Below are 20548 nucleotides of genomic sequence, written 5' to 3' on the forward strand. Positions count from 1 at the left end.
GCCTCATTAAGTTTAACATAATATCAATAAGGATAAGCCGTGGAGATTTCTTTATGATGTAGAACTTCTATCTCTTAGGTACATATAATTAAGTAATTAGGTACCAAAAATAATATATAATTGGCCTCACTTAATTATACTATTCAAACTGAAGAAGAATGGTGCTTTTAAGAGGCCAAGATAATAAATGATGTACTAGTTTCATAAAACATCACTAAAATACCGGAAGTTGTAACAGCCTGGCTTGTTCAAATCCACGTCTTCAATTGGAGGCTTTTGAGCCGAGTTTCCCAGCTTTTGTTCTACCCTAGGTGTGTTCACTGTGTGCGAAGGCGTGCCAAGGTTAAGCGTTTGCTCTATGAAGGTGTGGTGGGGGGTGGGTGGTGGTTAGGTGTGGATCAGGTCCGCTGCGGGGGGGAGCTGGCACTGGTCAGAGGGCGACGGTGGGTGCAGCTTGTGCAATCAGCTGTTGCTAATGAAAAACGTCGGCGAGTTTAGCCAGGGATAAGCAAGAGTCAAAGCTTATTGATTTTCAACTGCGTAAGTTGGCCAGCAAAAAATTAGTGGTAAAAAGAGAGTGGAAATCGGAAGGGGGCAGTTGGGGGGGTCAACTCAATTTCATGGGAAATACACGGAGATAACAGACAACTTAATTAATTTGCTCAACTAAATGGAAACTTACCCTGGCCTTTGTATTGTATGTAAATTCAATAATTGCGTAGTTTGTTTTTACTTTTTAATAGCTTGATGTTTTCTCCTTGTTATGTGAAAATCTCTTTCTTTTTATGGCCGTAAGTATTTCCGCTTTGAATTAAATGCAATCATAATAGATACAATTATAAAGATGGCAATTATTTATGCACTCGCGTTTTCTTTTCCATATTTGATAGAGTCGTACACAAAGCAATTTTCGCGTCGTTCAGCGAGGGAATCTAATTTATATATGAGGTATATGCAAATTATAGCTGGGGCAAATTAAACGCGCAAAATGGAGGCAAAAAAATTTGATTTGATGATGTCTAAGGTCGCCGGCAAAGACAGACACATAAAAAAACAGGCAGAAAAATACGCTGACAAAGCGGTGAAAAAATAAAAACAGAAATTTAGCTCTTGATTTCGACGCCCAGAGCGAGAGCGAAAAGTCGGGCCATATAGGGAGCGTATTAGATGGCTTATCAGTGCTTATCAACACGACCGCTGATGACGCCACGAGATACAGATACAAATACAGATACAGATACTGTTGGACACCCAGATCTAGATAGACGGGGCAAATTGAACAACATTGCAATCACCGGAAAAACGGGGCTTTAACTTCGGCTTATCTGTTGTTCATATATGCGAGTATATATAGCAACAGCTTGTTCGACATTTGGATACACGCCGTGTATCTGTATCTCATAGTTTGTCGTGTTTGGCGCGCTGTAGAACATCTCTCGAGATTGATAACAGCTGAAGATTGAATTTTGCCCTATATTGGCAAGGAAATTCCCGACGACTTTTGTATTTTCATGATACTAAGAAATATGGTACATTTGGGTATTTTATTTGCCATTTATTGCATTCTTCAATATTACTTTTTTAAATTAAATTTTTTGATAATTTGATATTTGATAAGTCGGATTTATAGCCCTTGGTTTCGATTGATAGCCTAAGGTTAAGAAATTTCCAATATATTTTTCTGATGAATTGCATTGAGCACGGTCTTTGGAAAATACGTCTTTCGTTTAAGTTTAGTTGAGTTAGTGTGTTTCCACTTTAATTTCTTTAAAGAATTTCCCTGGTCAATTTGTGTGTTTGTTGTTTATGTTATTGTTGTTGTTGCTGACAACCAAACAAACACCATGAACTTGAGCACACACACACACGCACACACGAAGCCACGGAAAGCTTCTTGATTGCACCACTGTATCTTTTTTGTTGCCGATTTCCTTGCTTGTTAGCGTATTGCACTGCACCGCGTTGATTTCGCTAAACCTTTGCATTTTCCTTGATATTTTTCGCGAATCGCCAATTAACGATTTATTCTGAGGGGAGTGCACGCGTGGGAGCCCCAAAAAAAGAGAGAGCGCCCGGAGAGAGCGGCTGCCTTTTTGGCAGCAAACAGAAACAACAACCCACCAAGTCAACGAGCGAAATGCGACCGCGTCGGACGAACAAACTTGACAGCGCCAAGTTCCGATAGCGACTGAACGGAGAAAACGGAAAACTGAAAGCAGAAATCTCAAATCGCGGCAGAGCGCAGGCAGCGCAGTGATACACAGAAAAAAAAATAACAGAATAACATAAACATGTAAAAAATTATCAACTAACTAAATCTTATTGGGCGTACTTCCGGATTACTGATTGCATTTTTTTAAGAAATAATAGTGGTCCTAATTCTTAAAAAGTGGCCTGTGCCACTTTGGAATTATAAATCTCGTAATTGTGCAAACATTTGTAATGCAGTATTCCACATATGAGTTGTTATTTCAATTAATCCGCGAATTTTCTCTATGTGTACGCAATACTCTCGTTCACAGTTAAAATGCCTTCAGTTGTTGCTGTCGCTGCGCTGCTCTCTTGTTGTCGTTGTTGTTGTCAATCAATTGACAAAAAGGTATCGCCTTTACAGTTATATCCTCTCATCCGCTGCTCAATCCACTCTCTCTCCCTCTTTCTCTGCTGCTTAGGCGCTCTCACTAAACTAAAACAGCTGATTGCGCCTCGAAAATGTAAACAGACCAAAGCTTGCTCTCCCTCTCCTCTCACTTTTAGCTTTTGCTTTTGCTCTTTTGAAAAATAGCGGGGGTGTTCGCTTAATAAGCTTGCATTAAAATAGTAATTGACTAAGAAGCTGAAGAGCTAATAAGAAACAAAGCCAAGGTGGTCGGAAACAAGTTTCTAATAAGACCCTGTTGCACTTCTGTCGGCAAGGGGGGTGGAAGTGGTTGGTGAAGGGCGGAAAATGCACGGTGTGTAGTCAACAAATTTGCCTGTCAGCGATTTCAGCCCATTTGGTTTGGCACATTTAGCATACCCTTGATCACAAGGGCTATATTCCACATGGAAAAGGTTTGGGTAAATCCCAATCGGGGATTTATTTTTCATTTGAAAAATGTACACAGGCAATTCTAGTTATAAATAGAATTTATAGGTGTTAAATTATTACCCTATTAATTTAAATTTATTAGCTAAAGTCTAGGATTGAATGCGATAAATTGCTCAACTCAAGTTAATTAGAATGAAAAATGGTTAAAAACTAGTTTTTCATCCTAATATTAGGTGTAGAAATTACTCGCAACCCATCATTAATCATCATTATCAACTAAATTTTCAAATGTATAATTATTTTTACCTATATAAAGTATTTTAGTTTGTTTAGTACTATCTGTGCGATACATACTTACTCACTCCAAACTTCAACGCTAACCCATTAATTCCATTAACTTCCTGACATAAACAAACTATTCCCAGGCATTAACATATAGTTCCCCGTCAAAGATCGAACATGCGACGATCGATCCACTAGAGCATTTGAATTTCGTCTAGATAATTTATCTAGAGGCGTCAGACAAATTGCAATTGGCTCTATAATAGAAGGCATAGAACGCCGAGCCCAAAAAAAGTACAAGTATATATAGATGCGAATATATACATATATATTCTGGTACAGGCACATAGAAGTACGACACACAAACCGCAAAAGGCAACAGAAATAGATGGCAAAGAATTTCTAGTTGACTGAACACCGAATGTGGCCGCCGAGCCATCAGCCATCAAGTCAGACAGTCCGACGACCTAGACCTAGATGCCGAATAAAAGATATAAGATATAAGATACAAGACCTAAGATACTAGATACCAAATCGGTGCCAGAACCAAAAGCTAAAGCTACGCTTAACGGAAGCTGAGCTGTTCGCTCGGAGGCGTCATAAATCTTGCGCAACGCCCCATTGGCATCGCCAGGGGGCTGGGAACTCCAACGCCGCCATATATTACTGCTACTATATATACCGCCGATCCCTGGGCCACGAATCCGACCAAGACAATGGCCATTTGCATGGCTCGCACAATTATGTACCATCACTCCAATGGCAATTTGTTGGCCACTGTGTTAATGTGATTAGAGACCGATGTGCTGAAGTGCCGATGCGCTGGATGCGGCGTTCTGTTTTGGATGTGGACAAGTTCTGGCCACTTGTTGCTCAACTCGACGCCTCCAAGAGCCCAGGAGGAAGTTTCGAGAGCCGTAAATTATTCGCTTTCTGTTTCCGCTTCTTGTTATCAGATGTGTGGGAACAAATAGAAGTCTGAAAATTGCACTCGAAAAGAAACACATTTACTCCAAGCTACATTGAAATATTATTAACCTGTTTCTTTGTGCGATAGAACCATTTTAATAAAAATGTCATATAATGTGTCTAAAATTTTGGTTTACGTCACAAGATTTGCTTTCAAATTTATTGAGGCAGTAAGTTAACATAACTCTTTATGAATATAATGGCATTTACTTTTTGGGAATACTGGTTTCCTGAATATGTATTTCATTTGCCCAATTAGGACTTAGTGCAAAACTAACATTAATTAAGATACTTTGTAGCAAGAAGTTGAACCAAATAAAAATTGACAAAAGTGGGAAAAACAATTTATAGTTATTTGTTAAAGTAGGTTAAGTTATCTATGCCATTGCCTAACTACTAAGGGTTTACACTTAACTGCAAGTGTGTTTTTTCATGTTTTCTATTTGCTGTTTGCTTTTCCATTTCCACTGCTATCCACATTTGTATCTGTATCTGGCAGAACGCCTGCTCACCGCTCAATCCAATTAAAAGCCGAAACCATCTGTTGTTGGTGCCCTAAAAAAAACGTTTGCTGTTCCGGTAGAACTGCCCCCGATTTGAGTCAAGTGTTATTTTGGGCGCTTTGTGTGCGCCACAATTATACGACAATTATAAATAAGTAGCTAATACGTTTATCTAGCGGCGACGTAAGTCGGCCGAGTTTAGAAGGTGTCGTGATGCCGCTAGCGGATATCTTTTTCAGCGTCTACATGTATCCGTATCTGGACAGCGGCCAAGATTTACGAGTTACACTCGCCGGATTCCGACGGGGTTGTGCGTCATGTTGCCGGGTTATTGGCATCGGAACTAACTGTTTTCGGAGCGATCATTGCCTCTCACCTTTCGGCCGGCTATTGCACTCAATTACCAGGTGGCACAAAGAGTGGAAATGAAAATGGAACTTTACCGCACACATGAGAACCCGTTTTTACCTCCCAGCTAGCCCTCAACTCATCTGTCGGCACTTGGTCTAGATACATGCGAAAAAAGCGCTAAAAGATACAAGATAATCTTCTCTCTCGGCCAGATACAGATATAAGTTGAACTGGATTTGTACAAAAAAAAATACGAATAAAGGCAAGTTGTGACTATTTTTTATGAATACCCAATTCTGTCTGTCGGGCAATTTGGAATGTCAAAGTTGACAACTGCATGGTAAGTGGAAAACTATGAGATTTATTTGCCTGCAGCGGCATGTGAAAATGCATTTTCGGCATTCGCGGTATTGTGGCGTCATTTTTAAGGTCCATGCTTGGTTGCATGTGCGGCAGAGCTTTGTTGACGATACCCTATAAATAGCCGAAAGGTATTTCGATTATGCTGCACAAAATTATGACAAGAACTAATTAAGAAAATTGATTAAGCGGCCAATCACCTGGCATTATGTAAAGGAACTCTTTCAGTCAGCAAGTCGGCAATTGAAAGGGTAAACGGTATGAACTGGTTGGTTGGCCAAGCTTGTTGAACCACTTATTAAGCCGATTACTTAAGTCCAAGAGTTGGATGGTCAAGTTGAAAGTTGAACCGGACATATAAACAGGAATGTTGAACAGGAAAATTTATAAAAATTTTGAAATTTTTACCAATTCACAGAGGATCATCAGGAAAATACAAAACATGTTTTAATTCGAGGAATTGGATGACTCGGCAGAAATATTTTTAAGCAAGTAAGTTGAGCCTTTTGAAACTTTATAAATAATATAATTAATATACACAGTGATATAACTAAAGACAATTAGGAATTTACTTGAAGGCTATGGTGGTGTTCCAAAGCCATCACCAACTCTTATGAGTCTATTTAACAAAAGGCGCCATTCCAAGTGTCTGGAAACAATTGAAATGTGGTTCAACTGGCAGTTTGAACCAACTTAGAGGTCCAATCTCATGGTAACCATCTCGTAGCGATTCCCTTTGCAGACCGCAGAGCATCTGGCATTCGATTGCCAGCCAGCCAACCAGCCAACCATTCGCACTCTTTATAGAGCATTTGCACGCGAGCCAAGACGCTGATGAATACCATCATCATCATCATCATCATGTAATACCCGAGAAATGTGTAACGATGAGGCAATGCCAGCCGGAGTGGGATTATGATAGGCCAGATTTGGATGCGCCGCCGACCCTCTGGAGGGACCTCGTAAAAATTGACTATGCTAATGGGGCGGCGGAAATCGGGTATTACCCCAGCGTAATTTGCATAAGAAATCGGCTCGCCGGGGATTCGGGATGCACAATTAGATGCTCCGACACGTTCTCCAGACGTGGATGCCGAGTACTCCGGGCAGCTTAAGTGGCAGTCGGTAGAACGGATCTGCTCAGCATGCAGCTGAAAACGGAGTAGCCAATGGAACCACTTTGGATACGACCGATCCACAGTTGTTTGGCGGAGAAAGGCTGTGGCAGCGGAAAAAGAGAAAAGTAGTGATATGTAACCAAATTTCTTCCTGGACCGGGATCTGGTAAAAAAAACTGCAAAACTGGTCCACCGTGACCCACTAAAGCCACTCTTTACTTTTTTACTCGAAAATCAGCCGCCAAATGCTGACTTTAACACCAACATGGCCAAAAGCTGCAAACGGACCCGATCTCCACTTTGTAAATTTTGTTTAGGCTCAAGCTACCGTGAGTCACGTTTACTTTTAACTTTCAGTTAATTGCGTTTAAAAAACATCGAGAACTCATCACTTGTATTTTTAGACCATGTGCAAAACTTTCACTTTGCTGAAACGAAAAAATCAATCAAAGGAGAAAGATAAGATTTCCGCAAAATCGTAATTAGCTGTTGCGCATTCTTTTAACGTTTTCGATGAGAATATTTATGGGCTCTTTGTAAGCACTTATTATTAGTAGTTGACCAAAGTTTCTTCGACACAAGGGATAAGTTTGCGGACCAATGCGTTTTCGGCAAACTAAACAAGATCAACAAAAAAAAGACAACAATAAAATACGACTGGCACGGCTTCATTGGTTTTGCGGTTGAAATGTTGCAACCAGAACTGGCAGTGCCACAAAACTTTGACGACTAAAAAAGGCAGTAAGATAAATGAGTCGAAGCTTAAATACACTTGGTAGTTATTAAAAATTATTGAAGGTACGTTCATGTTCATACGTTCTTTACTTTAAAGAAACTTATATTGAAAATTTGGTTTACTGTTGCTTCAATTTCATAAGCTTCGCCTGGAAGAACCTACAATAAACCCATAATCATTGTGCAGCCCACTTTTGCACAGACTAATAATACCCCTTTCTCACCACCATCAAAACCACGAAACAACGGCGAAAAACTGGCGAATCTATAAAAATGCAAATTAGAAGAAGCGAAAAAATAACACAACAAACGACTCCAGAAACTGGAACGAACTAAGACTGCAACTCCAACTCAAACTCCGATTTGGATTCAGATCGAGAGGGGCCGTCGATAAACGTTACTCGTGCTATTGCCTCTGGGCCACAAAAGCGTTGGCGTCCAGTCTCTGTGATCTATGGACTGACCGGCCCAATTGGCCAAGAAGCGATTTGGGTTAACTGCAGCTGCAACACGCCGACGATCGGAAAACTCGGGCCAACTAATTGTGCGGAAATCTACGAGGCGCGTCATAAATACTGTCGCTTTTCTCATCTCTCTTTCAGCAGAGCGGTCTTTGATGGGAAGTTGCAGTTGCGCGATGGTCAGTGGTTGCATTTGCACCTGCGCATTAAACAATAAGAGGATGCACCGAAAAAAAGTTAGTTAGGCGGCTTCATTGCTAGAATAGTTGAATGTATCTCAGAACCAATATAGAGAGTTTACAGATTATCATTATCCCAATGCACATGATAATAAATAAAAAATTGCATTAATTTATAATAAATTATTATTATAAAATATAATAAAATTGATCGATATGCAGCCAATCAATAACCTGATGATCTTCCACCAAATTGCCTGCAACATGTTTAGTGTTAGAAAGGATACTCTGAATATTCATGTAAATGCGACCATGTTGATGAAAATTGCATATGCATGGGCAAATATGAAAAGTGATGTAACTCGGTAATAGCTTCACATCTAGTTGAACCAGATCCCTTTCCATTTTCTCACCGTGCACTTGGCCGGAGGCATTCTTGCGTGCAAACCTTGACCATGAAAAACACGCTGCCCGATGCGTTGCGATGCGATGACGTGCCCATAAAAGTGCTGGCCAACAATCCCAAACATTTTCCTGGCCAATTAAGAGCCAAAGAAAATTAGTAAGAAATTGAAATTGCTCAACGGCCACGTTTGCGATCACGTTTAGGCCGCTATGGTGGCGATGGTCAATGGCATTCGGCCGGCAACTTGTGCGACAGTTACATCTATATATGCGCCACAAACAACTGGTTTGCGGGCCAAAATAAAAACAAAAAAAAAAACAAAAAAAAAAAACTACATAATAATATACACAGCAAAAACACCGTTTTGGACCGGCCTCCTCCAAGGGGCACGCTAGCCAAATGGAGCCATTGCCGGTCTGTCAATTAGCAAGCAGGCGACATGGCGGTGCACTGAACTTGTTACGCTTAAATTGTTGATAAGCCCACCATCACACTCATTATGATTGCTTGCCACTGGTCAGCCAAAATGTGGCAATCGCACCGTTTTGGCCATTAACCCATTTTCCGGTCCGGTTCTAATTAATTCAGGTTTTAGTTTCTACATACTATAGGTATTACCTTATTTTAGTTGCAGAGTCATGCCTTTCATAGAATTATCTGGGAATAGTTAATTATTAATTAATAGCTTTATCATTTTAATTCAATTAGTTCAATGGCTGGCATTATTTAATTAGTACCTCCATTTGATAACTTGCTGCACTTGATTTTCATGCTATTAAGTAATTTTCAGTTCTTTTATTTATTTTAGGTATTTGTTTCGCTTGAAGAGAAATAATACCTATTTGCATTTGCTCTGTACAAAGCTCTTAAATCTTAAATCTTAAAACATACGTACGTACATACATACATATATGCAAACGTTTTAATAACTGTTATTAACTCCATACTGCCTGCCTTATCGATAGTACAAGAGTTCAGTGGGTTAAGCCGCATGCCGTTTGCCAGTTCTCTCTGATTAGAGAACAGAGATTAGAGATATATGACCAGTTGATGCTACGATATTTGCGCAGAGCAATTGTTCGTTCGATGGGGGGGGGAGAAACGGGAGAGAAAGAACAAATATTTTATATATATATATACACATACTCGTATACATATATATATAGGAGGCGAGCGTGTATTTGTGTGGATGTCACAGATGTTTTCATGGAGCAGCGGCGCATGTGAAATGGGCAAATCGAAAAGAGCAGTTGTGTTTGGTTTGTGAGGCTGCCAAGAGCGAAAAACGAACGCGGACGATGAATAAAATATTTGGGCTACTGTTTGCTCTGTGTCCGGTGCTCGTTTGGCCCACGCCCGGAAATGGCCAGTCGCCGGATGAGTCCCGCCTCCTGGTGGCCATCCACTACGAGGCCCTGTGCCCGGACAGCATGAGCTTCATCCGGCGCCGTTTGTACGATGCTCTGCAGGACAACGACTGGTGGTCGGTCACCGATCTGAAGCTATATCCATTTGGCAAGGCGGGAGTGAGTCGTCAGTCAAGATCAAAATGATATGAATGCTATACATTTCATAGTCATTTCTATAGAATTCATTTCAAATTCATGCTCAGTTCATTGTCATTCATAGTCATTCCTATAGAATTCATTTCAAATTCATGCTCAGTTCATTGTCATTCATAGTCATTCCTATAGAATTCATTTCAAATTCATGCTCAGTTCATTGTGAAAAACATTTGTATTTACATAAGCATAATCAAAGCAGATCGTGAAATATTTCATATATTTTGAGGTTTAAACCAGCATTTGTTGCTTGCAGTTCTACAACAACACATCCACTGGCGAGAGACAAGTGTTTTGTCAGCACGGCGTGGATGAGTGCGAACTGAATGCGCTCCATGCCTGCATTATTGAGACCCTGGGCATCCGGAAGGCCTTCAATATGATCTACTGCATGCTGCGCTCCTACTCGAACGAGCTGGACTCGTGCTCGAGGAGCATGGGTGTGGACGTCAGCAAGGCCAGGGGGTGCAAGGCATCGCGAACCACACCAGATATACTAGCGCCCTACGGCAAGGAAACCCTTAAGCTGGGCATCTCCTTTGTGCCCACCATTGTGTTCGAGAATGTGAGTAACCAACCAACCAGCTACCTGCTCAAATACCAGACTTAACCTAACATTACCCTCGAATTCCCAGGACTTTGATCCTTACGATCAGAGAAGCATTCGCAACAACTTCGAGAGACACTTCTGTCGGCAGTATCTGAAGAAGTTCAACATCAAACTGCCCACTTGTTCCGCAATTTTGTAAACTTTCATGTAATGTACTGAGTAATTTAACTGTTTCAATGTTCCAAGACCAATAAACCAATAATTATAACCAACTGGAGCGTTTGCTTACTCGCTGACTCACCTGGGACCAATATAAATTTACATGTGTATAGTATATATATCAGCTTATCAGGCATGTTTTTGTATACAGATTCTAATCAGAAACAGCTGTCTGGCGGTCTAAAAATAAGATTAAAACGCCGCTGCTCAGTAAGTTTTCCGTAATCAGTTGAGGTTTTCATGGCTTTCGTTTCGGACTCACTCAGCTTGAATCCAAAGGGGAAATGCTTGTTGACAGCAGGGGCGTCGAACAGGGGGGCTAATAACAGCATCTATCTATTTATTTATATTAATTTTTTGAATAGGGGATTTATTACAAGAAAATTTTAAATAACAAAACAACTGAAAAGTCACCCTTCTTTTCCAACATAAATCAATTTTTTCAAACTAATATGATTTTGGAGCCCCCTTTGAGCATTTTAGGACCACGCCACTGGCCGCTTCGAAATTGAGGAAATGCAGTGACAATGCTGCGCATTACAAGTCCCGGAATTATTTCAGTGTCGAGCGTTCGCTGGCGTTGAGCGGCCGAATATTTCAAGATCAGCTCGGGATTAAACTGAATTTGTCATGAGGGGGGCGGCTGTCTTTGTGTGTCTGCTGCTGGGATTGGTGGGCGTGGCCACGCCAAGGGTAAGTGACCCAGTTGAGCGGACTGAATCCGAATTGCGACGCTCGATTGATCGTGACTTTGCAGCGTATGCGAGGTCCGCAAGCTGACCGACTGGCGATCACCCTGTACTACGAAGCATTGTGTCCCTACTGCATGGAGTTCGTGACCACGCAGCTCAATCCCTCGATGGTACGCCAGGATCGACTTCCGTTTACTGATCTTACGCTGGTTCCTTATGGAAATGCCATGGTGGGTTTTAGTTTTTTGAAAGATAAAGTTATTAATTTTTAGTAGCTTAAACTAGTTGATAGTACAACTGCAAAAAGCAGCTCAATTTGGAGTTTTATAGTGTCAATCAGCGTTAATCCGCACTTAAACTTCGCCTAATCTCCTCCAGACGAACGATGACGGAAATGTGGAGTGCCAGCACGGAGTGATGGAGTGCGAATTGAATGCGTGGCACGCCTGCATACTGGAGCACCATGACATTGCCCAATCCCTCAAGCTGATCGCCTGCATGATGAGGGGCAAGAAGAACAGGCTGGATAAGTGCGCTGACCACTATCAAATCGACGTGGGCGATGTCAAAAACTGCAAGAAAACGCGACAGGTGAACGACATTCTGAGGAAGTACGGCAAGGAAACGGCCAAGGTCTCATTTCAGGGAGTGCCAGCCGTAGCTCTGGATAACGTGAGTTTAAATGCAAAAGAAAATCATGAAATCTAACTTAAAACTTTTTTGGTTTTTAGGTTTACAACTCGGATCTATCAGCCAACTTAACTGATCATTTTGATGCCATTTTTTGCGCCAAGTATAAGGAAAAGTTCAATAAGCAGCTAAATAATTGTCAATAAATATTGTGTTCATTTTACAATACATTTTGTATTAAAACATATATTTTGTTTTTGTTTTGTAATTAAAACGTAAAATCACGTTTTAAAAATGGAATAGATCGAATTTTTAGTTTTCCCGCCCAGCAGTGGCGCCATCTATGATACCATGCTGCCAGACCTTTAAACATGCGCTACATTTTTAAGTATTTTTCTTAGGCGGTGGTATATTTCAACGCGGCAACGGTCCCACTCAACTATTTTCGCAACACGCGACGATACGAATTTTCCACATTTCTTTGTTGATTTCTGGAAAATCGCTGTATATAGACCGAATAGCCGACTGCAGACTGAGCACCAGGAAAACGCGCGAGATGAGCGAGACCATAAACACCGCGGCGCAGTTCCCGAGCTTCGAGAAGCCGACCGTGCAGTTCAATGAGAAGGGCTGGGGTCCCTGCGAGCTGCCCGATACGTTCAAGGATGTGCCGTACCAGCCGTTCAGCAAGAACGATCGTCTGGGCAAGATCTGCGACTGGACGAACACGTCGAGCAACGACAAGAAGTACCAGAGTGAGTTTAATCCCCAGCAAAAACCGACCCACAAAATACTAGCCGCCGAAAGTGAGGTTAGGTAGGTGTGTCGTGGCAAAGATATTGTTGCTAACAAATTGGTGTTTGTATTCCATTTGCAGACAAGTACGCCTCCAGCTTTGGCACGGGCAACCAGTACTCGTACTACCATGAGGAGGACGAGACGACCTTCCACCTGGTGGACACGGCCCGCGTCCAGAAGCCGCCGCACCAGCGCGGCCGGTTCCGCAACATGAGGAACTCGCGTTCCGGTCGCGGCAGGAATGCCCGCGGTGGCCTCAATACCCACGGCATGACAACGCTCAGCGGCAAGAATGTGAAGGCCCGCGATCCGCGTCATGGTCGCGGCATGGGCAAGAAGTTCGGTCATCGCGGACCACCACCAAAGATGCGCGAATCTTCGGTGGCCGTGCGCGCCGATTGGGCATCCATCGAGGAGATGGACTTCCCGCGACTCATCAAGCTGTCGCTGCCCAACATCAAGGAGGGTGTCGATATTGTCACCTGCGGCACGTTGGAGTACTACGACAAGACCTACGACCGCATCAATGTGAAGAACGAGAAGCCGCTGCAGAAGATCGATCGCATTGTGCACACGGTGACCACCACAGACGATCCCGTCATCCGGCGTTTGTCCAAAACCGTCGGCAACGTCTTCGCCACGGACGCCATCCTGGCCACCATCATGTGCTCTACGCGCTCGAACTATTCCTGGGATATTGTCATCGAGAAAGTTGGTATGTTTAATAAAATACGAAATATAATAATAATAATATAAATAAATAATAATTGTAACTTTATTTTAGGTGACAAGGTCTTCATGGACAAGCGTGACCACACCGAGTTCGACCTGCTGACCGTGAACGAGAGCAGCGTGGAACCACCGACCGACGACGACAGCTCATGCAACTCCCCCCGCAACCTGGCCATCGAGGCCACTTTCATTAACCACAACTTTAGCCAGCAGGTGCTTAAGACTGGAGACCAGGAACCCAAGTACAAGTTCGAGGAAAGCAACCCTTTCATTAGCGAGGACGAAGATATCCAAGTCGCCAGCGTGGGCTATCGCTACAAGAAGTGGGAGCTCGGAAGCGACATTGTAAGTGTTGCATAATCCAACTTTAAAGCCGGAATCTTTTGCTATATTATATTAAACTATTGTATTTTACTTGAAGGTCCTGGTGGCGCGTTGCGAGCACGATGGTGTCCTGCAGACGCCCAGCGGCGAGCCGCAGTTCATGACTATCAAGGCACTCAACGAGTGGGACTCGAAGTTGGCCAATGGCGTGGAATGGCGTCAAAAGTTGGACACGCAGCGCGGTGCTGTGCTCGCCAACGAGCTGAGGAACAACGCATGCAAGCTGGCCAAGTGGACTGTGCAGGCCGTACTGGCCGGGTCCGATCAGCTAAAGCTCGGCTATGTGTCGCGTATCAATCCGAGGGATCACTCGCGCCATGTCATCCTCGGCACGCAGCAGTTCAAGCCGCATGAGTTTGCCACTCAGATCAACCTGAGCATGGACAACGCCTGGGGAATTCTGAGGTGCATCATCGATCTGGTGATGAAGCAGAAGGACGGCAAATACCTGATCATGAAGGACCCCAACAAGCCGATCATCCGTCTGTACGACATCCCAGACAATACTTTCGACTCCGATGATTCGGACGATGGCGAGGGCGATGACGAAGGTTTCCAGCAGGTCTACAACTACGCGCACAACAAGATTTAGACGCCACGCCCCCTACTCCTGCATCCCTTCCAGTCTTGGGCTCTTCAGCCACAACCCGCTAAGAATAACCACAACTGATGTCCTCTAAAGGAAAAGGTCATGTTATAGGCCCTAGCTTAAGCATTTGTATTCGATTTAAATTCAGCTATTTCCTAGTAAATCACAGAGGGCGAAACAACACATGAATTTTCATTGGTCCAGGTCTAATGCCGGGCACTTTTTATCACTTCCACTGAAACAGCGCGGTCTTGTACGTAAATGACTGATTCATAATCCGGATTCTGATAAAAGGCGGACTTTGTGCGTGTTGAGCATCTAGTTAAGATTTAATTATTATTCGAACTCTGACGGTTAAAGATGGTCTTCCTACAAAGGCTGTACTTATCCTTCCTGCTCCTCCATACTCAGTTGTTGATGCACCTGGAATCTGGTAATTTATGTTGCGAGTACTCCATAGTATAGACGTTATAACATTCAAGAAAATGAATCATTTGGATATGAGTATTTCCTTGAATTTTTAAATATAAATAACTCTCTTTCGTCCAATCATTAGCTAACATTACAATAAAAATTACTCAAACAATACAATATTTATTGATATAACCAATTCTTTACCGTATCAGCATCTGCGTCTTGTAATCCGGGTGAGAAATGCATTAGTCTAGCCAACTGCACACCACTCTTGCCCTTTCTGAACCCCCACATCATGACGCCAGCCGAAAGGGCAGTATTCGAGGGCAGACAGTGCGGCTTTGACTCCACGGGGCAGGAATTAGTGAACAGAGTTCAGATCTGCTGCCCGGAAATGGGACACATTTTGCCAAATAACTCGATATGCGGACCAATCATACCGACTTTTCGAATTATCGGAGGATATGAGGCGGAACCCAACGAGTTGCCTTGGATGGCCCTGATTCTATATGCGCAAAGCAGCAGTTCGGTGTCGAATGAAAGACTCGTGTCCAAGTGCGCTGGTTCCCTGATCACAAACCGCTATGTGCTGACCGCAGCCCATTGTCTGAAGATAAGGGAATGGGATCTGAGGAGGGTGCGCCTTGGCGAGCATAACATCCTTAGCAATCCCGACTGCTTCAGCAATATTAATGGTGTTAAACAGTGCGCTCCACGGCATCTGGAGATTGACGTCGATCTGAGAATCGAGCATGAGCAGTACATGGTCATCATGCAAAGGCACTACAACGACATCGCCCTGCTGCGACTCAAGTTTCCAGTACGGTTAGTTACAATTGACCTGTCATATCTTTACAATATATATATAATACATTTCATATGTCTTCAGCTTTACCGATGAAATCAAACCCATCTGTGTTCAACATGGCTATATGTTATCGAAGCCCTCCTTCAGCAACCATAAATTGGAAATAGCTGGCTGGGGATTGTCTCATAAGGAGGGCTATAGCAATGTGCTGCTAAGGGCCCAAGTCGATGGCAGGAACACGGACGAGTGCTCTTTGAGTGATCCTTACTTGGGATTCGACAAGGAGACCCAGATATGCGCCGGCGTCCGGGGAGGCAATGACACATGCAAAGGTGACTCCGGCGGTCCCCTGATGGCCCTTGGTAACGGGTATTTCATATATCTAGCCGGAATCACATCCTATGGGTACAGTGAGTGCGGATCCGGACCAGCAGCTTACACAAGGACATCCAAATTCATTAAATGGATCCAATGGAAAATGTACACTACGCGAATGAAATAATCAAAATATGTGGTTAGCATGGGAATGCCATAGAGCCCAATTATCGCAAATAAATAGGGTATTTCCTTACGTCATTGTGAATTTATGAGTTCATACAGTTTATAATTCGTTGATATATTTAAATCTATAAGTTTGGTGGCAGATCGGATTCAAACGTCTAGCATGTCGGACAGACATAAAGTTTATATTTTGGTTCTTCTTCAGGCCATTTTCTTCATCCATTTGGCTGAGTGTGGTAAGCAGAAGAAATGATTTTTGCATGGGAAGCTATAATTGTCCCCATGAATTATAAAAATAAAAAATAATATTTACTTTATTGTGAAAGTCAATACACTCAGAAATCGGGGCTTACATGTACCTCTTTTTGTAATTTATAGTTCGGTTATCAAGCTGCCAAAAAGATGAGAAATGCACCAGACTGGTTAGCTGCTCACCGCTTATGAACATCCTAAGGCCCCGGGGCATGACCCAGGCGGAGAAAGATGTGTTTGCAAACAGGCAGTGTGGCCTGGACCCCAATGGACGCGAGTTGTTGTACATGGTTTATGTCTGCTGCCCAGAGTTGGGTGACGTCTTGCCCAGCAAACAGACCTGTGGAAAAACGACTCCAGTGCTCGGATTTCGGGGTGCCGAGAACGCAGAGCTCAAGGAGTACCCTTGGATGGTACTGCTGCTATATGAGAATCGGCTATCCTTGACGTGGAATCAGCGAACGGGTTGTGTGGGCTCGCTGATCAACAGTCGCTATGTGCTGACCGCTGCCCACTGCGTGATCGGTGGCTACTTGACGCACAATGACCTGGTGCTGAAGAGTGTGCGCCTGGGCGAGTCCCATAACGACAGCATCACCTCGGTAAGCAGGTGGCCACATCTGGATGTGGAGGTGGGGCACACAACAGTGCATCAGGGTTTCACTTCGAGTGGCGGAACTTACCACAACGACATCGCCCTCCTCCGACTGCGAATCCCACTGCGGTGAGTAGCAGTGATCTCAACTCTGATCTCCTCATCTTAAGGAAATTTCTCCGATCTCCTCGTCTTATGGACATTTCTTTACAAACCCGCTAGATACACGAAACAGATCCAACCCATTTGTCTACTGGACGCCGACTTTCCCCTACACGACTTGAATTTGCAAGTCTCAGGCTGGGATCCGACTAAAAGCAGTCAATCGCTGATCACCAGCACGATCAAGAAAAGGAATCCTGTTGATTGTTTGATTGGCTATACCAGCTTTCGCCCCGCGTCCCAAATATGCGCCGGTGGCCAGCGGAAAAGGGACACCTGTGCGGGCATCTCAGGCAGTCCGCTAATGGGCATCATGGAAAGCGGCGTCGACGAGTTCGTCTTTTTGGAAGGCATTGCTTCATATGGACAACAATATTGCTACACTGCTGGCATTCCAGGTGTTTACACAAAAATTGACCACTTTTTGGAATGGATCAAGGCGAATTTGGCTCCCTAATTTCAATAAAAAATGCATATAGTAAAATTGTTGTTTTATTTTTGAGTCGAACTAATGTCCCGTCAGTTGACTAAGGACAACGCCAAGAAATAAAAAAAATAGTTTTTAGGAGAAATAGTTTCACGACTTTATTCTTTGGATCTCAGCTTAAGACTAAAAATCAAATGCAAACTGCATTGAGGAGAAGCCTCAGTATTTGAACAATATTTGTATTTCGGGAGAGCCTCGCTCTTGGGTTCTTAAGATTAGGAATTGTTGAAAGAGGGCAGTCAAATCTGCTAAGGTCAGGCTTTAGGATGTTTACAAGAACGGCTGCGCTGCCAAAGATAAACGAATGCTGCGCAGCTGGGATACGTCACTATACTATACATACTATACTATACACAAATACGTCACTATACGTCATCTGTTCCATCAACCCACTACTACAAAGTAATAGGCCTAGAAAATCCCAAAAGATTGGAAAATCACCAAATAATTTCATTTCACAACTAAATTTATGGGCTGGTCTTCCCGAAATTCAACATTTAGTGTTTTTATTCCTATTATCTACCAAGGGGCTAGTACGCTTGTACGCATGAGATTGTTTTGAAGAAGATTGTTTTTAAAAAAACGTGTGTTCAAAATATAACGTGCCGAGAGAAGATAACAAATATATAAATATATAAATGAGTTTCTAAGAACTACACCGTTGGGTTCGCCCAGCTCAAAAGCCAGGGATAGACTGCCGTATTCACCTAGCTTTTGCCTTTGTTGCAATCTAGTCCCATGACCTCTGCTAATCACGCCCAATGCATCGGGAGAGAATCGGTGATAGCGAAACTGCCGGACAGCTTGGTTAGTATCAGCTTGGCGCCCGTAGCGACGAGATGGCTTCTATGGAACGGAATCTTCTGCTGCTGTCACTGGTGCTCAGCGCATTATCCGGCTTGGTCCAACGATCAGGTGGGTAAGCTGTCCTTTATGCAAACAATATACACAGGAACTGGATTAAGTGCTGCTTCTTTCAAAAGTTTATAGTATAACAATCCGCTGAATGGAGCTAGCGTATAGTTTAAATAAAGCTTGAAAAACTAAATACTTGACATTGTTGATTGTGAGAATAAAAACCATAAGAACTAATATTCAAAAAGTATTTGAAAACTTGAAATATATAAACTATCAACATATACTTCGCCGGACTAAGAAATGTTGTGAGAAATATTAGATATGAAGTCCATCAGTAAAATGGATTGCCTTTAATGGATTGTTTTCAGAACCGGTTAGACTGCATCGTAAATCGCGCTCTTCTCTTCCAGACGCGGCGCAGATCAGCTTTGGCAGCTGTACGCCCCAGCAGAGCGATGAGCGCGGCCAGTGCGTCCACATAACCAGCTGCCCCTACCTGGCCAACCTGCTGATGGTGGAGCCAAAGACTCCCGCCCAGCGAGTCCTTCTCTCCAAGAGCCAGTGTGGCTTGGACAACAGGGTTGAGGGTTTGGTGAATCGAATCCTGGTCTGCTGTCCGCAGAGCAAGCGGGGCAATATCGTGGACTCGGAACCAACTCCTCCGACGGGGGATGCACTGCAGCAGGGCAATGTGCTGCCTGGAAACGACGTCTGCGGATTCCTTTTCGCTGATCGCATTTTCGGGGGCACCAATACTACCCTCTGGGAATTCCCATGGATGGTATTGCTGCAGTACAAAAAACGTGAGTTGATTACCTACCCAGGCTCTATTTTAATCTCTCATAGGAAGGTTGTTTCACGAGGTCACCTATAATAATTCTTTAATCACTTACTGAAATCAGTTGGAAAATCACATTGGGATCATCGAAAAGTTGTGGCTTTTTATAAGAAAACGCATATACAATATATGCAAGGCTATTATGCTATTATTCACATCTAATCAAAGTACAATCCTTGCAAACGCTCATTATCCTTTCAGTTTTTTCTGAAACCTACACTTTCAACTGCGGCGGTGCGTTGCTCAACTCACGCTACGTCCTGACCGCCGGACACTGCCTAGCCAGCCGAGTTCTGGACAAATCCGGCGCCGTCCTGCACAGCGTTCGCCTGGGGGAGTGGGACACTCGTACCGATCCTGACTGCACCACCCAGATGAACGGACAGCGCATATGTGCGCCAAAACACATCGACATCGAGGTGGAGAAGGGCATCATCCACGAGATGTATGCCCCCAATTCCGTGGACCAACGTAATGACATTGCGTTGGTGCGCCTTAAGAGCAGTGTTAGGTATGTGGTCCAGAGATCCCTCAATTATACCACTGACATGCTTTTTGTTTTTTCTCCCACAGCTACACCGACTACGTGCGTCCAATATGCCTGCCCACGGATGGCTTAGTCCAGAACAACTTCGTGGACTACGGCATGGATGTGGCCGGCTGGGGACTTACCGAGAACATGCAGCCAAGTGCGATCAAGCTGAAGATCACCGTCAACGTTTGGAACCTAACGAGTTGTCAGGAAAAGTACTCCAGCTTCAAGGTGAAACTGGACGATTCTCAGATGTGTGCCGGCGGCCAGTTGGGCGTGGATACATGTGGTGGCGATTCCGGCGGTCCCCTGATGGTGCCCATATCAACAGGCGGCCGGGATGTCTTCTACATCGCTGGGGTCACCTCCTACGGCACGAAGCCCTGCGGCCTCAAGGGATGGCCCGGCGTCTATACCCGGACGGGGGCATTTATCGATTGGATAAAGGAGAAATTGGAGCCATAATAAATACATACTTAAATACATGATAACCGTGTGATACTGGGGGTTAATCAATTCACATGAGATCGACACTGTCGAGTTTTGCGAG

The 20548-nt window shown here is 43.6% G+C and overlaps 6 protein-coding genes and 1 long non-coding RNA gene across 8 annotated transcripts in view; 6 read left to right on the plus strand and 1 right to left on the minus strand.

Annotated features, from left to right (window-relative positions):
- LOC120285080 overlaps positions 1-2217 on the minus strand; it is a 37132-nt gene extending 34915 nt beyond the window's left edge. The window contains exons 1-2 of the long non-coding RNA XR_006541837.1: positions 2122-2217; positions 683-804 (exon numbers count right to left, since the gene is read on the minus strand). This is a non-coding gene — a long non-coding RNA (uncharacterized LOC120285080). The remainder of the gene's footprint in view (positions 1-682; positions 805-2121) is intronic.
- A 7392-nt stretch (positions 2218-9609) lies between these two features.
- On the plus strand, positions 9610-10779 carry LOC6729254 (GILT-like protein 3). Its single transcript, XM_002104538.4, has 3 exons — positions 9610-9921; positions 10214-10522; positions 10593-10779. The coding sequence occupies exons 1-3, from the start codon at positions 9694-9696 to the stop codon at positions 10704-10706; spliced, it is 651 nt and encodes a 216-aa protein (XP_002104574.2). The 5' UTR covers positions 9610-9693; the 3' UTR covers positions 10707-10779.
- A 485-nt stretch (positions 10780-11264) lies between these two features.
- Positions 11265-12295, plus strand: LOC6729255 (GILT-like protein 2). Its single transcript, XM_002104539.4, has 4 exons — positions 11265-11419; positions 11484-11648; positions 11797-12090; positions 12150-12295. The coding sequence occupies exons 1-4, from the start codon at positions 11357-11359 to the stop codon at positions 12252-12254; spliced, it is 627 nt and encodes a 208-aa protein (XP_002104575.1). The 5' UTR covers positions 11265-11356; the 3' UTR covers positions 12255-12295.
- Positions 12296-12440: 145 nt separating this feature from the next.
- On the plus strand, positions 12441-14732 carry LOC6729256 (eukaryotic translation initiation factor 3 subunit D-1). The gene is made up of 4 exons (XM_002104540.3): positions 12441-12803; positions 12926-13561; positions 13631-13923; positions 14000-14732. The coding sequence occupies exons 1-4, from the start codon at positions 12605-12607 to the stop codon at positions 14552-14554; spliced, it is 1683 nt and encodes a 560-aa protein (XP_002104576.1). The 5' UTR covers positions 12441-12604; the 3' UTR covers positions 14555-14732.
- A 141-nt stretch (positions 14733-14873) lies between these two features.
- Positions 14874-16283, plus strand: LOC6729257 (spaetzle-processing enzyme). Its single transcript, XM_002104541.4, has 3 exons — positions 14874-14984; positions 15178-15790; positions 15855-16283. The coding sequence occupies exons 1-3, from the start codon at positions 14912-14914 to the stop codon at positions 16273-16275; spliced, it is 1107 nt and encodes a 368-aa protein (XP_002104577.1). The 5' UTR covers positions 14874-14911; the 3' UTR covers positions 16276-16283.
- Positions 16284-16380: 97 nt separating this feature from the next.
- On the plus strand, positions 16381-17767 carry LOC6729258 (spaetzle-processing enzyme). The gene is made up of 3 exons (XM_016177335.3): positions 16381-16510; positions 16653-17250; positions 17344-17767. Exons 1-3 carry the CDS (start codon positions 16438-16440, stop codon positions 17738-17740), a joined length of 1068 nt encoding a protein of 355 aa, XP_016035908.1. The 5' UTR covers positions 16381-16437; the 3' UTR covers positions 17741-17767.
- An 800-nt stretch (positions 17768-18567) lies between these two features.
- LOC6729259 (spaetzle-processing enzyme) lies at positions 18568-20483 on the plus strand. 2 transcript variants are annotated; one of them, XM_002104543.4, is made up of 4 exons: positions 18568-18685; positions 19039-19431; positions 19668-19977; positions 20040-20483. In XM_002104543.4, the coding sequence occupies exons 1-4, from the start codon at positions 18610-18612 to the stop codon at positions 20461-20463; spliced, it is 1203 nt and encodes a 400-aa protein (XP_002104579.1). In that variant the 5' UTR covers positions 18568-18609; the 3' UTR covers positions 20464-20483. The 2 variants fall into 2 exon arrangements, with proteins under 2 accessions (XP_002104579.1, XP_016035909.1); XM_016177336.3 differs by having other exon boundaries at positions 18569-18685; positions 18997-19431.
- The last annotated feature ends 65 nt before the right edge of the window (positions 20484-20548 follow it).

Source organism: Drosophila simulans, chromosome 3R (assembly GCF_016746395.2).
Source record: "Drosophila simulans strain w501 chromosome 3R, Prin_Dsim_3.1, whole genome shotgun sequence".
Classification (NCBI taxonomy): Eukaryota; Metazoa; Arthropoda; class Insecta; order Diptera; family Drosophilidae; genus Drosophila; species Drosophila simulans.